Source organism: Amblyomma mixtum, chromosome 9, assembly GCF_055824585.1.
Source record: "Amblyomma mixtum isolate Tamu chromosome 9, ASM5582458v1, whole genome shotgun sequence".
Lineage (NCBI taxonomy): Eukaryota > Metazoa > Arthropoda > Arachnida > Ixodida > Ixodidae > Amblyomma > Amblyomma mixtum.
In genome coordinates, this window is record NC_143020.1 from 58448049 (window position 1) to 58464342 (window position 16294).

The 16294-nt window shown below is 48.1% G+C and overlaps 1 protein-coding gene across 1 annotated transcript; it reads right to left on the reverse strand.

The window, feature by feature from the left end:
- Positions 1-347: 347 nt before the first annotated feature.
- Positions 348-4449, reverse strand: LOC149329191 (uncharacterized). The gene is made up of 3 exons (XM_089560134.1): positions 4105-4449; positions 2926-3094; positions 348-2850 (listed from the first exon to the last, which is right to left on the reverse strand). The coding sequence occupies exons 1-3, from the start codon at positions 4295-4297 to the stop codon at positions 2391-2393; spliced, it is 822 nt and encodes a 273-aa protein (XP_089416260.1). The 5' UTR covers positions 4298-4449; the 3' UTR covers positions 348-2390.
- Between the last annotated feature and the right edge of the window lie 11845 nt (positions 4450-16294).

Here is a 16294-nt window from a genome sequence, read left to right on the forward strand (position 1 = left end):
CGTCTTGAGCTGCCTTTCTGACGCCGGTTTGCAGCTAAACTTGAAGAAATGCCATTTTGCCGCTCGTAAACTCACTATCTTAGGGCACGTTGTCTCCAAGGAAGGCGTTTCTCCAGACCCAGCCAGACTTCGTGCGGTCGCTGCTTTTCCCAAGCCTACATCTATCAAAGAACTGCGCAGCTTCCTTGGCCTGTGTTCCTACTTTCGTAGGTTTATTCGAAACTTTGCATCGATTGCTGCCCCTTTAACACAACTCCTATCCAGCAGCTCCGACTTTTCACAGTGGTCACCCGCATGCGACAACGCGTTTTATACCTTACGCCGCATCCTCACCGCACCGCCTATCCTGCGCCATTTCGACCCGACGGCCCCTACCGAGGTCCACACCGACGCCAGTGGTGTTGGTCTCGGGGCTGTACTCGCGCAGCGCAAACCTGGCTTTGCTGAGTACGTTGTCGCCTATGCAAGCAGCACCCTGACGAAGGCAGAGTCCAATTACTCAGTAACGGAAAAAGAGTGTTTGGCTATCGTTTGGGCTCTTACCAAATTCCGCCCTTATCTCTATGGTCGTCCCTTTGACGTCGTGATGGACCACCATGGGCTTTGCTGGTTATCCTCCCTGAGAGACCCCTCCGGCCGCCTCGCAAGATGGGCTCTTCGTATGCAGGAATACGACGCCCGCGTAGTTTATCGCACCGGACGCAAGCACCAAGATGCCGATGCCCTTTCTCGCTGCCCCCTTCCGGTTGAGCTCGCTGGCCTCTCAACACTCGAAGACTCCCCTCCGTTGCTTCACATCAACGACATGCCTTCAGCGCAGCGCAGGGACCCTTGGATTGCGTCTCTGCTTGATTTCCTCTCTAACCCTACGGCGGCTTCTCCATCACGCGCTCTCAGTCGCCAAGCTCCTCACTTCGCCATTCGTGACAATCTCCTTTACCGCTGCAACTGCAGCGCAGATGGTCGCAAGTGGTTATTAGTTGTTCCTCGCCATCTCCGCTCGCAAGTCTGTGATTATTTCCCCGCTGACGCACACTGCAGACACGCAGGAGTCTTCAAAACATACAATTGGATCCGGCTGCGTTACTACTGGCGTGGAATGTATAACTTCATCCTTAAGCACATCCGCTCATGCCTGCCCTGCCAACGTCGCAAGCCCCCTGCTCACCGTTCTGCAGGCGAGTTGCAGCCGCTACCTTGCCCACCGCGCCCATTCGACCGTGTAGGCATTGATTTGTATGGACCTCTTCCCTACACTGCAGCCGGTAACCATTGGGCTTTCGTCGCTGTTGACCACTTGACGAGGTAGCCTCCTTCATTTTGCGACGGTTCATTCTTCGCCACGGCGCACCGCGCGAACTGCTGAGCGACAGAGGTCGCGTTTTCTTATCGGAAGTTGTCAAAGCCTTGCTCCGCCAGTGTAACATCATTCACCGAACAAGCTCTTATCACCCGCAAACTAACGGCCTTACAGAAAGATTTAACCGTACCCTCAGCGATATGCTCTCTATATACGTCTCATCAGACCATTCCAATTGGGATCTCGTCCTACCGTATGCGACATACGCCTACAACACCGCAACGCAGTCGACTACCGGCTTCTCCCCGTTCTATCTTCTTTACGGCCATCATCCTTCTGCTCCACTCGATACCATTCTCCCATACCAGCCTGACGCATCTGAGTGCACTCCTATTTCGCAAGCTGCACGACACGCAGAAGAGCGTCGCCAAATCGCCCGTTCTCTCACAACTGAGGCCCAATACCGTCGGAAATCCCGCCACGACAGCCATCACATGTCCGCGCACTTTTCTTCTGGTAGCCTCGTGTGGCTCTGGATTCCATCCAGTACTCCGGGCCTCTCGTCGAAACTTCTTTCAAAGTTTCACGGCCCCTACCGAGTTGTGGAACGCACCTCGCCTGTTAATTACGTGGTAGAACCGCTGATGCCGTCGCCTGATCTTCGCCGGCGCGGACGAGAGACTGTTCACGTGCAGCGCCTAAAGCCGTATTATGACCCGGCCATCCCGCCTACGCCGTAAGTCGCCAGGATGGCTCCTCTCCTCCCAGGGGGGCAGTTGTAACGACAAAGAAGTTCCTGTTCAAGCGAAGACGACGATGAACTTCTGACCGTTGTGTTGAGCGGCATTGCCATCGCTTTGTGTGTGTGCTCGTGATGCTCGACCTCTGTGTCTACCGCCGGCGCCCAGTACCTCTAACCATCCCAGTACCCATCTTACAATTCGTCAAAGCTGCCGGCAGCTTTGATTAATGAACATACACTACAAAGATTCGCGGAAATGTGTTGCTGACGTGTATGCTGCTACAACATACATGAGTGTCTGTGAAAGAGCAAGTGCACCAAAAAATAAAGGCATACAAGAAACTGTGTTCATTTGTTCTGTGCTGATTGCACAGCCAGGCTAGCAGGGTATTCGCCCTGGCTGTACAGTTCGCAAATGTTTAAAAGCTCCATCTTCAAATGCATTAGCATATGCGGTGGAGTTGCCTCCATTTGTGGCCGTAGGGACAGCAGGAAGTGGCTGGAGGCGTCCATCGGCCTGTGTGCAGCGAGTGCACTCCTCACGGCCTGAAGTTCCTTGTCGGTGGCCTCCAGTTCCTGCCGCCTTTTTTGGCGTTTTCTGGGTGGGGGAACCTCACGTGCAGTGGTGGCGACTGCTGCACAGGATGGCCCTGCTCCATCTTCGTCCGGAAGGCCTGGGAGCAGGAACATCGTGTGCAACTCGTTCGCTGAGGTTTCCACTGCTTCTGGAGCTGCGCTGTTGGTGTGGCTCACCTCAGCCGCTGCACTGGCCACTTGCACGCGGCCAATATCTAGGTTGCCGAAACTCCTGGGTAGAATGTACATGCTGTTAATTGCTGTTGCTTACACATTTAGTTCAACATTACTATTAGTCATTGCTTACCGTCTTGGTTCAATACAGTCCCTCAGAAACTCCATTTGTTTGAGGTATGGCCAGGCAGTTTTTGGAGTGGCTCCTGCCCCACTCTTTTTTGAATCCTTTTCGTCCTTAACTTTTCTTCGGTAGGTGTCTTTTAAATTTTTCCATCTCGCGATGATCTCCTCGACTGTTACTGAAATATGGAGCAGTATACAGCATAATGTTAGATTAGCAAAATAAACAATGGCAGCCATTTGGACCAAAGGTTAGCATGAGCATGTAGAAATGGTTGCCTGTTAGTACAGAAGAAAAAAATGACAGCGTTTACAACACTTGATTCATTGCAAAAGTACAGGTTCTTTTTTTTTCTCAAAAGGCTGTTTTTACTGATTTTACAAGCATGAATGACTGAACTGGGGCACACACACATGACGACTGATTTATTTTTCTATTTACCGAACACACGACACTATTTTGTGCGCGTCAGCAGCGCCGGATTATTGCTGCTTAGCAGACGGCGATGAGCGGGCAGTGCCGCGGGACGGAGCGCTCGCGCTAGGTACAGTCTTTGTCAAAAGTAACCAGGCTGCATGGTTTTCTTCTCAGTCGTATATTAAGGCTATTATATGTCAGCCCTCAAGCTCTAAATCTCTGTATGGTAAGATGAACCCCTGTTCGCACCTTCAAAGAAATTTTTGATCTTCAAGGAAGCCGTGAGGGCTCTGTTATACGAATGAGAAGCAAACCGTGGAGCCTGGCTACTTTTGATAAAGACTGTACGTACATGCAAGAGACGATTTTGCTAGGCTCTGAACGTCCGGATTAACCTCGCGCATGGGCGAACTCGAAGGGCCCGCTCCCGCGTTTACAAACGCGACGTAGCTGAGTACATGAAAACGTGCCGGTCGTGCATTTCACGATTAAAGAGAATGGTACAAAATGATGCTTCTAGCGTGTCTGAGAACCAAAAACGTTTGTTCACGGCTGCGTGATGCCGACAATTTTTTATATAGCTATAGCTTATATGCGCAGAATAGCCGGCGCACCGAAAAAATTCCGTAAAGTATGCAGGAATGCGCGGGGACAAAACAGTTTATGACAGGCTGCGGAATCCTTCCACAGTGACGAGAAAAATTTGTTGGCTGCACAATGGCAAATATGGTGACAATCGTTGAGCTCGCCACAAAACGTGTTTTCACTTACCGGTGTCGTCAATTTCTTTGAGTGCGTCCCTTACTTCTTCCCACAGGGACTCTTTAGTAGTTCTATTTCTGAAGCTGTTGTCTTTAACGTCCCACAGCAGTGGGCGCTTTGCAACTTCGTTAATAAGCGCCTCGTTGAACAGGCCACGCGACATGTTGCCGTGTTGCCGGAAGCACGTGTAGTAAACAAACATTGTCTTTCCCGCACTAGTCCTCTTCTTGTCACGTGGCTTTTCCGCCGCGCAGTCATTGGTCAGAGGGCGGAGCTATCGCGCTGTCGCAGCGAAAAATTTCCAACCTGTTGGAATCTCTTCGCTCTGGCCGGCGCAGCCGCCGCGACGGGTCGAAACAGGTTTTTACGCCGCGGCGACGGGAATCGCAAGCACTTTCGCTCCCATGTGAAACGGCCTTGATAGTGGCCATCGTAAGTGGGTAGCGCGTTTCCTGTCACATACTTTGTAACAGCACTTCCGCGTTCTCGCTTCCCCTTGACGCCGAACTAATTCGGAGGAGGCTACGAATGCGAGCAAATCTGTGATAACCTCTTTTATTAATGCTAAAACATTTGTTTTTTTTTTTGTTAACGTTGCCCACAGTGACGCCTCCATTATCTCCATTTTTAAAAGCTTTGTAGCCGCTTCTTTTGTTTTAATGAGATCAGTATAACAAAAGGCTTTGGCTTTGCCGATGTGCATTTAGTACTCGGGCTGTTTCCGAGCCTGAGCCGGGCAAGTCTACCTCGCGGGCCGGGCCGGGTTCGGGCCTATATCGAAAAAATCGGGCCGGGCTGGGGCGCGTAACGAAAAAGGTTCACGGGCTCGGGACGCGTGAATAATTAAGACCCGTGCAGTGCTGTAATATACAGCTTGCACCGACGTCACATCCGGTGGCCGTTGGTTGCGAGTCGGCCATGCTGCCGAACCACCGCCAGACCGCGTCTAGCTTTCCGCTGCCTATGTTAGCTCGCAACGTGTCGATTCTCGTCCATCAGTAGATTCGGTATGGTTTTGTGTGCCACCCTTGGCTGCTACGATCGTAGCGACTGCTCCAGGTGAAAGAAGCCATTTAACACGAACTTCATCTGCATTCGTAAGATAATCGTAGGCATGCAAGTGCGAGCGCTCCATGACTGAGTACGAATCTGCGCGAGCTGCGGCTGGCTCGCATTATGCGCGACGATTTGGAACCCGTCAACCCAAATTTACTTGTGCGCGGACTGCACTTTGTGACAAGTAAGAGGCTTGTGTCGTCGACTAAATGTTTACGAAAACGTGGGAAGCAATGACTACACTCTTGAAAGTTGCTGTTTTGATTGACGCCATCGGATTTGTCTGAACACAAACCGAGACTGGGTCCCGTGTCGCTGCATCTTAGCTAGAGCACTAGGCAAGCCGGCTCAGATCGCCACGACCGTAGCGAGCAATGACGGCAAAGAAAGCGGCGTGCCGAGGCCAAGCTTCTCGTCTCGTTGCTTGCGCATCGCAGACAGGCTTCTCACCCACCTGCTGTAGAAATCATTGTGTGCCTCCATTGATTCGAAGGCTTTCATTTCTTCCAACTTCCCAAAGCTGGCAAGAGTACACGACATCCCCCGTGGGCCACTTCAAGGAACACATCAACGCCCGTCTTCGCGTCGACTCCCGGTTGCAGCGTGTGCGGATCTGTATCATCGCCAATTTTCACTTTGTCTGCGTAGCGTACGCGCGCCGATCGAATAAATTCAGACTAGTAGCCTGCACTGAATGGTTCATTCCTCTGTGGAGTAGGCATCGCGCCTGAAAGATAAGAAAATAATCCAAAATGTCCGAGGAGTGGCCAGGCATCGCAGGGCGGACGGGCGGGGACGGCCGAATGGTTCGGCAGCATGGCCGCAAGCGCTTGATGGGGGCGGAAGTGACGACACGTGCAACCTATGTATAGCGACTATACGAATGTGGAAGATTATCGGACAGATGTAAAAGCGAGGCAGGTTTTGCTTCTCACTAAATGACTGATGGCGATGGAACATTTACGTAGAAATTTATTAACCCATTGCTGGCAGGCCAAGGATATTTGCGAGGTAGGTTTTCTCCTTACTAAGTAACTATTCCAAAGAAAATTTTGATGCGGGAGTCTATATCGTTACAGTTCATGCACGCGGGAGAACAGGGGAGGCACAGATAAGTGCACACGTAGCGTGGCCTTCATACCGTATTTCGAGCACTCCCTCAAGCGTCTTACCTGGTCCGCGATACACTGCAGCAGACTAAAACCAAAAGCCACTAGAAGATCGGATGAACTACGGGCATTTAGAATGCCTTTACTTGCAGGTGTCTTTTCGGATGTCAAACCTGTGCATCCGTTGTAGCACGTCCAGCGTTCCGGCGGGGACGGTCGTTCTGTTTGCATACTCCTCTTCACCAAAACAGATCACCGCAAATTCCTTCTACGGCCTCGTGATTCACGGTCACGTTCAATGCACGCCCCACCCTCGATATCAAACTTGGCACGCCGCATAAAGCCCGGCGCACCCGGACGCGGTGCGCGTGAGGCTCTACCAAAACAATTCATCTATGCGTGCTCATTTTTGCCTTTAGACGATTCAGTGAAGCATGCAAATGTTTCTCCTAAGTCACCGATGTATTTATGCAGCGGAACGCATGGTTAATGCGGAGACATAGAGAAGAACTCGGCAAGTACGGGAATTCAGCGCAACCAATTGAAAAGGGGCTTTAGTTCCTTCGGAGCGGGCTAGAGGTCGCCACCGCAGTCACATGAAATCACAAAGAAAACAAAAGTCGTTCGGCCGGCGCGCGCGGGAGGAAGAGAGAAAAGGTAGGGCGTCCTGTCGCTACTTTAGTTTTTTTAGGGGCTTTAATGCTGCCCGGTACCTGGCGCCATCTGGCGCCGTCAAAGCGACTTGCGGAAGCGCATTGGCTGCGTGCGGGCTCCCACTACACGCCATGCTAAAGCTGTCTAATATTTAGCACTCAGTCGGCTGAACCCGACTATCAGTAGAGCAGTAGCTCCATGGTTGCGCAATATGCCAAATTTGAAGGCTCGTCGATCGGACTCCTTGCCAATGCAAAGCATAAAACCTGAACACAAGCCTGAAAAATGCAGTCTCTAAAGCGTTCGCACTTGAGAACTGCCGTATTCAGCGGAGAACCGGCCATCGGCAATGGCATGTCGAGAAAATCGGGATTGGTCGATAGGGTCTTGACGTCAAAAGCAAGCACAACCTCATGCGGGTAATTCAAACCACAGACAACAATGACGCAGTGAAACAGTGATGACGTTGCTAACATTTCCTCATGGGTCTACTTTGTGGTGATGCAATCCCACCACCATTACGTAGTGCCTGGAAGAACGAAAAAATGATCGAGATGCGAGTCCGTGACTCGAACTGCTACTCCTCAACCACTGGGACCGGTGAGGAAGGTTTGTTCCACTTGGCTGAAAGGACGCCTTGTGTGTTAAAAAAAAAATAAGATGAGATAGACGACAAAATAATGTAATAAAGAAGTTTTCATATCTGTGGAGTGATCTGCAAAGAGGACCTCAGGCTGCTGAAGAGATTAATGGAACCGCGTCGTGCCCCTACGGTAACTCTTTAGGATGAAAATTAGGGGCGATCAATTTTAGCGTTGCTGAGGAAATGTGCTAAAATTCCACTTATGATTCCTTCTCTTCCAGTCAAGATTCTGATTGTGAGCACACATTTTATTAATTTTTTGCGGCTGTCTTGAGTCATTTTTATATAACTTGAGTCATTTTCAGTTCGGCATCTTCCTCCTGCCCTATACAAGCGTGGAGGAGACGTTTTTGTTTATATTTTAATTTGAATAATCGAAGCCATATACCGGGGGTGACAAGGCCATCCCATCTTGATGTTTCATTATTCTTCTCGCTTGCACCTTTAGTAATTTCAATAACTAACATTTACCGCTTTGAATGCAGGTCAGATGCTGGAATGAAGAGAACGGTTGCACTGCTGTAATGGCTGCTTCAGACATCGCCGAACACTTCCAGCACGACTGTGGACACCACTCTGTTCACTGCCCAAAGTGTTCGGCGTCTGTTCTTTGCCGCAAGGTGTGCGCGCACCTCAGATCTGGCTGTTCAGATCACACAATTCGTCCACCTTCAGAACACGGTGGGCAGACTGGGCATCATGACGAATCACTTTTGACAGCTCTGAGCAGAGCCCTAGATCAGCACACAGCCGAAATGAGGGCACTTCTGGAGCAATTGCTTAGCGATGGCAATGCACGAGCCGACCAACTGAACAAGATCTCGCAAAATGTAAAGCTTGTCAGTAAAGCTATAAAGCAGGAACCCTCTGAAGGAGCCCGAGAAGGCCACGGCACTATAAACGGAAGCTTTCTCCAAATAACCGCACCAGAGCAAATAGAAGGATCCTTGATCGATAGAAGTGAGGTAGCCGACACTCTCTCGAGGAGAATAAGATCATTAGCAGAAGAAATAAAAGGTGAATTTGAAAAAGCAACGGCACAGAGGCACGACTGCTATTCAGGGCTTGCTGCAGCCATCAATGAAGCTAAGGATAGCGAAAAATGCGAACAGAAGGGCATTGGGCCAATTGAACAGAGTCATTCGTCAGACTGAAAACAGAGCATCACAGTGCAATTTTTTTATCAGAAACATTCAACTGCTCCACGATACAGCTGTGGCGCTAGGATCCGCCGCCTATTATACCTGTGTGGCTACCGCGTGTCTCCTGCGGTTGTGCTCAGTAAAACAACCAGGATCTGTTGCTTTATTTGGGGCTGCAGCTACACAAGGGCAGCATGGACGACGTAGTTCAATGGCCATTTCAACACAGATTTAGGGTTAGTGTGGTGCACCCGAAGGAATGGACAAAACGGCAGCCCGAATTTAAACCCTCTCCTTTATGCGCATATATACGAAGGCCCATAGGTTCATCGAACGAGCCTTTTTATCATACCGAAGGGTCGTTTAATCTGTGTGACCTTGCACGTGACGGCTATGTGCATCAAGACGAGCTTAGGATAACACTGGAGTTGATTTCGTGCAAATGCCTGAAGGCCAGTGGTGTTTGTGGAAGAAACTTCACCTCAAGAAATTTAAAGTGGATCTTGACTGTTGTTTATATCGACTGACCTGTGCGCATCACTTTTGTTGTGAGCAGATTGAGTGTGAAATAAAACTGTTTTTGTGTTTTGCAGTGAATCATAAAACTCGGACTCTGAGTGATCAAGTAGCATTTTTTGTAAGGCAGAATTTTCTTTCGTTATAAAAGGCGCAGTTATTTTGATGCACTTGCATATTGCAGCAAAGGCTGTTATAGCCTTGTTTTGCCGCACATATATCCCTGCCTTCTACCATGGAATGTACTCATTAGCTATGAAACCTTAATTGCTTCATGAGTTTTTGATCTTAACATAAATAACGTAAGCGAGTTTAAATTATCAACCACCTTCAAACACATTGAATTTTACACCTGCAAACCTAAGCGTGGCCGGTTTCAAAGGGCTCATTCCATGCCAAGCGAACCATAGTTTGCACTCGACGGGCCTCCTCCGATCTTTTCCATAAAATCTGTGGCTCTTAATTGAACCGTCTAAAGTTCCAGTTGACTGATACTTTTTTTTCGTGAGGCTGGCAACCATGGGTTGCCAATAGGCATAAAACAGCACTTCATGCCCCAACAAGCAAAGTATTGGTGCACGGAGTTTTACACTGATGCCTCCAAGACTTCTTCAGTTGCAAGTGCAGTTTACAGCTGTCAATCTTCCGAAACGAGAACAATGAATAGACACACAAGAATATTTAATCCAGAATGTCATGGTATCCTGTTGGCTGTCAGATCCATCCTACAAAAGAACATCCCAACGTCTGTTATTTATTCAGATCCTTTAAGTGCGGTTATGGCCCTGTCCTCCGGGAGACCCTGTAAAAACCCTGTTATGAATTCCCTCTTGAAATGCCTTATGGCTGCATGCCCACTGAACCTCAATATTACATTATGCTGGGTACTAGGTCACTTTGGCATAGAAGGAAATGAGGAAGCAGATAGCCTTGCTGCGTCAGCTGCCAAACTGAGTCTTATTCATGTAAACCAACTTCCACACCATACTCAGGCCTCATATTAGGAGTGCACTCCGCAAAGAATGCCTGCAGGATTGGGACAAATAGAAAACAAACCACACACGATAAAACCAAGCATTGGAAGATATGCCAGAGATGAACAAAATTGATTCAAAGAAGGTGCTATCTGCAGACTGAGGATAGGATATACATACATCACACATTCACATCTTTTAAACGCTACACCGGCACAACAGTGGGAGAGATGTGGACCTCACATCTCAGTTGTGCACATATCAATCATGTGCCCGAGATCGGAGACAGAAAGACGACACTTCCCAGAACTGTCCACATTCAAAAAACCATTGCACCCTTCTTTATTTTCAGGTGATGACCGCACGTTTTATTGGATAGGGCTTTCAAACGCTTTAGACAAATAGACTTTTGGCAAGATATCTCTTATTTAAAGTAACCTCAGCCCCTCCTCAATGCTGAGAAGGCTGAGCTGCTAGATGCGTCGCTCTTTTTGCCCAAGCAAGGACCGAGGTTTAGGCTACCGTCTTTTATGTATAACTGCTCTTACCACAACCTTTAGGTGCTATACACCACTTTAGGCCATTCCACCTCAATTATACATCCTCATGACACACCATAATCATGAACATGCTAACTGTTCGTAGGCCCTATACACCTGGAGTTGATTTTAACATGTGCCGTATTTTAGCCTGAGCTGGCCAAAAACCTCGAGTCTGGCGCTCTTTCGCCTTAGATGCACTTGCACCAATAAAAATCTAGCATCATCATGTACCGTTTAAAGAAACTAGCTTTAAAGGTGCACTGAAAAGGAATCTGAACTCGTATGTTTAGCGCTGCAACTCGGTCTACATGTTCCAAGCGTTCTTGGAAGCCTCGAATTATTGCCCTGTGCGGCCAGTTCCCTAATTTAAAGCAGATTAACATGGAGCTCAACCCTTCTTTTATTTTTAATTCCCCGCAAATGGTGGGAGGAGTCGACCAACCTTTCATCCAGTCCCGTGGCGGCTTGTTGCCCTGCCATCGGCGGAGTGATACGTAGTGATCGGCGAAAGCAAAGAGTGCACGCGTATTTTCACTTCGGTGGGCCTAATATTCAACTAGGTAGTCTCTGACTAGACCTATTTATTCACGGAAACCTAAAAGAAACAAAATAATTGCGAAAGCAAAGTTGCCACGCGACTGCCTGAAAGGCACCCCATGCGTTGGTAAACTCCTTAAAAAAAAGGTGGGAGATGGGGCATTTAATCGGATTTAAATGAGGGAAATCGGCCGCACAGGGCCATAATTCAAAGTTTCCAAGAACACTCGGAACGTGTAGATGGAGTTCCAGCGGTAAAAAAGAACGAGTTCAGATTCCTCTTCAGTGCACCTTGAAGGCCCTTGGGGAAAAAAAAATCCAGGTCATGTGGCAGCCCTTTGATATTCTCAGATGAGCACAAGATTTGGTCTCGCTATCGAGTGCACGACATAACTTCGTCGTCGCCACATCTATTGAGCGAGAGCCAGAGATATAATCCAGGCAGCACTAATTGTCCTGAGGATGTCCTCAAATGCTCAGAACGTCCTTATTCTGAAGAGGCAATTCTGAGCACCTTTGAAGGGCATCGATGCCTTATCGTCTTGAGCGTGTCCCAGATTGTACTTTGCTGGACAACTGGAGGATGAAAATTCCTCGAATGTCCTACAATCGTCCTATCGCAGGAGAATATTGTGGGACTGAACTGAGATCAAACTAGCTTCATCTCTCGCTCCATGGATCTCTTTAATTAAAATCTGTAGGTTCATTAAAACGTCTGTACAATCACGATGCAAATAAGCGCAAACAGCACGGTGCCTATGTGCACCGCTGTTCGAATTTCTTTTGACGGTGTGTTTACTTGGCTGGTAAGAAAAAGACGTTAGAGTCGTCCTAGAATGCATCACAAACAAATCTGGCATCTTTTTGTTACCACTGAAGTATAAGCGTGTTTAAAAGAAACGCGAACAGCAGAGCGCCTAGGCTCCGCTCTTCTCGTGTTTCTTTCCATCGCGCTTGTACATGCATATAATCAAGTAGACCATTGCGACCCCAAAATTATGTGCCTTGAGGAGATATCCTGCAATAATTTTGCATGCTTTCCATAAGGTTCCGCGGTTTAGATTATCGTCATGAGGATGTCCTCAGATTGTACTTTGCTGGGCTTCTGGAGGATGAAAATTCCTTGAATATCCTACAATCGTCCTATCGCAGAACAACATCGTGGGACTGAGATCAAACCAACTTTACCTCATGCACTCAGGATCTCATTATTAAGAACTGTAGGTTCATTGAAAAGTGTGTACACAGACATGTTATGTGCCTGTGAAAATTAGGCGCCTTGAGGAGTTATCTTGAAATATTTTTCGATGCTTGCATGAGGTTACATTGTTTACATTTTTGGACCATTCAACTTTAGATTTAGGGAAAAGAGAGCTATAACTCTCTGTAGCACTGGGCACAGTAAACCCGTGCTGCGCCTTTTTTGCTTATTCTGGTTAGCTTCTTTCATATTAGCTTTGACTACAGCACTCCTACGAAAAAAAAAGCTCTTGGTACAAATTCAGAAGTAGCACTGAAAATGTCCCCAACCTAAATCCTCAAAACGATCTGAGCATGCGACACGGATGGAAAAATGGATCCCAGCTGGACTGCTTCAGGACCAGTTTAGAAAGCCTGAAGATGTCTGAACATTCCGACGTGGAAATCCTGAGTTTATACTCAGGAGGTCATACTCAGGCCATACATTCTGAGGTCATACTCAGGATGTCCTTGCGTTGTCTTGCCAAATGGCCACCTTCTACAATTCCATTTCCTCAAAAGTCGCGAATGTGGCTTTAAACTACCAAAAGCTTCGCAGAGCCGAGCGAACTGCTTGTGCTGCTACGCGCACGACAAACACCACGTCTTCGGTCGTTCGATTGCAGCGCAAAAACGCGAAATATTACTCCAGCGTAATTCCATGCTAACATGACGCATATGTGGGATTTTCTGCCATGTGCCAAAGCCGGCTCCACGAACGTTGATATTTTCCTTGCTGTGAGCCGTTTTCTCATTAAAGTTGAGAGTGCGCTCCACTCGGCCATCGTCTCCATGGTTCGGCTCACGCTAACCACGAACCCGCAGTGGTTTAAACTCCATGTACGCGAACTTTCGCGAGAAGACAAAGCTGCGGCCTCGGCTCTTGCTTAGAGTCACCGTGTCTTCCATAAATAGTGTTCGCCCGGAACCAGATCGTTCATGCTTCCAGTTGCTCTCTCATGCATTGCGGTGGAGCATATCTTAATGACCAGGCATGCCGGCCTGGTCGTCGCAGCTGAACCAGCATATAGGCCTGACATAGGTTCGACATGTATTTTGCTGCGGCATTGAGGTAGAATAAAATAAAATTAATAACAAAATTCCTATTTGCTTTTTGCGAGCGTTGAATAACCAGCCTAACATTTCTTATGGGTTACACACGGAAGGGTGTCGCTGAGACACGTTCTGTGATGGCTGCTAAGAAAGTTACTGCTGCAAGTACGTTACAAGATTCAGTATAGTGTCACCTTTCAGTCTTCTCCAACTTTCAGCACCTAGCACCTTCCAAGTCCTGCTACCTGCAGGAGTTAGGAGCTATTGCTCACGCTACTAGCCAAAAGTATGTAACAGTTTAGCTGCTTGCTCGGCAAGCGATGTAAACAGTTGAACGAAAAATACATAGGCTCCATCACGACCTAGAAAGCCAATTTGGAATGCTTCTCTATGCGAGTCAAAACGATTCAATTGCATTTGTAGCACCATTTGCGATCTCCATGAGTGCCAAGTTCTTCAGGGTAAACTAACATCTGCAGGAACTCCCACTCGCCAATTACACCAATCGCGTTCACTCTCACTCTTCCAGATACTGAAGGGCACTGTGACAACATCTCTCCTTAATGACCAGTGTAGGAAGTGGCCCCGTGAATTCATTTGTCTATGAAGCACAACGTAGCGGAGGCCTGTGGATTAATTGTGACCACCTCGGGTTTTTTAATCACCAATGCTGCGTGATATCAGTGCGCATCAAAGACCTCGTTCATCGAAATTAACCAACAGTCATCCACTACGATTCTTGTCATAGCCCACGTGTAACTTCTTGGCATTAAATACCAAAAATAATGCAACATAAAATATCCTGGCATTTAAAAGCAATCCATGCTGCTTTCAGATGAGTTCGCTTAGTGTACTGCTGTCCTCTGCTTGCTTACTTTGGAAAAGATTGCAAATATTAGACAGATTTCTTTACTAATTACATTTCAGTGCGCTGAGAAAAAGCCTAAGTAGCAATTCTTTTTGACCTAGGGTTCAAGAAAGGGCTGAGGAATACGCAGTTCCTAGAAGTGTAATGAGAAATAAATTGTGCTATTTTTGTAAGGCTAACCACGTAACATATGATAGGTGTTACGTTAAGAGATCGGAAGCGGCGGAGTGGATGAGAGAACAAACGCGGGTTAATGACATCCTAGTTGAAATCAAGAGGAAGAAATGGGCTTGGGCAGGGCATGTAATGCGAAGGCAAGATAACCGCTGGTCCTTAAGGGTAACGGAGTCGATTGCTGGAGAAGGCAAGCGAAGCAGGGGCATAGGTCGGCACACTCACTCATGAGTGCACTCATATCGCCTCACTCACACTCACACTCACGTCTGTGAGTGTGAGTGTGAGTGAGTGGTCGTGAGTGCAAGTGGACGTGAGTGTGAGTGCGAGTGAGTGGATATGAGTGTCGGTAACCAAGAGTGTGAGTGCGAGTGAGGGGATGTGAGTGTGGGTGGTCTGAGTGTGAGTGCGAGTGAGTGGTCGTGAGTGCGAGTGGACGTGAGTGTGAGTGCGAGTGAGTGGATATGAGTGTGGGTTGTCATGAGTGTGAGTGTGAGTGAATGGTCGTGAGTGTGAGTGGACGTGAGTGTGAGTGCGAGTGAGTGGATGTGAGTGGGGGTGGTCATAAGTGTGAGTGTGAGTGGACGTGAGTGTGAGTGGACATGAGTGCGAATGCGATTGAGTGGATGTGAGCGTGAGTAGAGGTGAGTGGGTATGATTGATGAGTGAATGTGAGTGGGCGTGAGTGGCAATGAGTGGTTGTGAGTGGATATGAGTGGATATGAGTGACAATGAGTGGTTGTGAGTGGCAATGAGTGGATGTGAGTGGCAATGAGTGGATGTGAGTGGTGGGTGGAAGTGACAGCGAAGTCGCCCATGTTTCGTGACGCTGATACCTGCTTAGCTATTTTCATGTTGTTGACAGCTGCGGGGAAGAAAATATTCACTACTGAAGGCGCTCGAGGCAGCATAAGGCATCATGCCGGTGTCTTTGGACAACCGAAGGAAAGGATTCCGCTGGCACGGGAACGGCAATCTTTCGTTGCTTTTGTAGTTCACCGTTGGCACGGGCGCAGGCCCTTCGCGGATGCAATGAGCCGCTACAAGTTTTTTGAGACCCTTTATCGAATTTCGCGTTGCTAGTCCTGAAAATATAGATATATGTCTCTTGCCACGCTCCCCGCATGGCTCGATCTCGTATACATATGAGTTAAAATGCTTACTGCTGAAACAACGACTGTCCGCTGCTCGGCAATAACTACCGTACGTTGGGACCTCGGGTGCTGCAGTAGACTTCGGTTTTTTTTCTTTGCCCAGGTGTGCGCATTGCAGAGCTCTCGTCTGGCCGTAATTTGTTCATAGGCTCTAACCCATGCGGTAACCCGACCTCCTTTATCCCAGGTCTTGAACTGCACAAACCCGGCTCAAGCCCGGAAACGACGCGAAAACCAAGTGCGCTTTTCGGTAACGCCAGAGGATTCTTGTTTCTATCATGTACTTAAAGAGCCCAGCGTCGGAAATCAAGCATGTGGCTTTTATAATTTATTTTTTTTTTGTGTGCATAGCATCAGGCATGGTAATATCTTTGACGCCCAAGGAGATATCCAGAACGGCAATATTTTATGTTTTAATTTGCGCCAGAAATTATTGTTTCGTGCTGATAGTGGTAGTGAAGTTCGCGGTCCTGTGCATTGTTTGTCGCGTCCGGGTTCGCGATAAAGGAATGTCCACTGAGTTTTTTTTTTTCTGCCC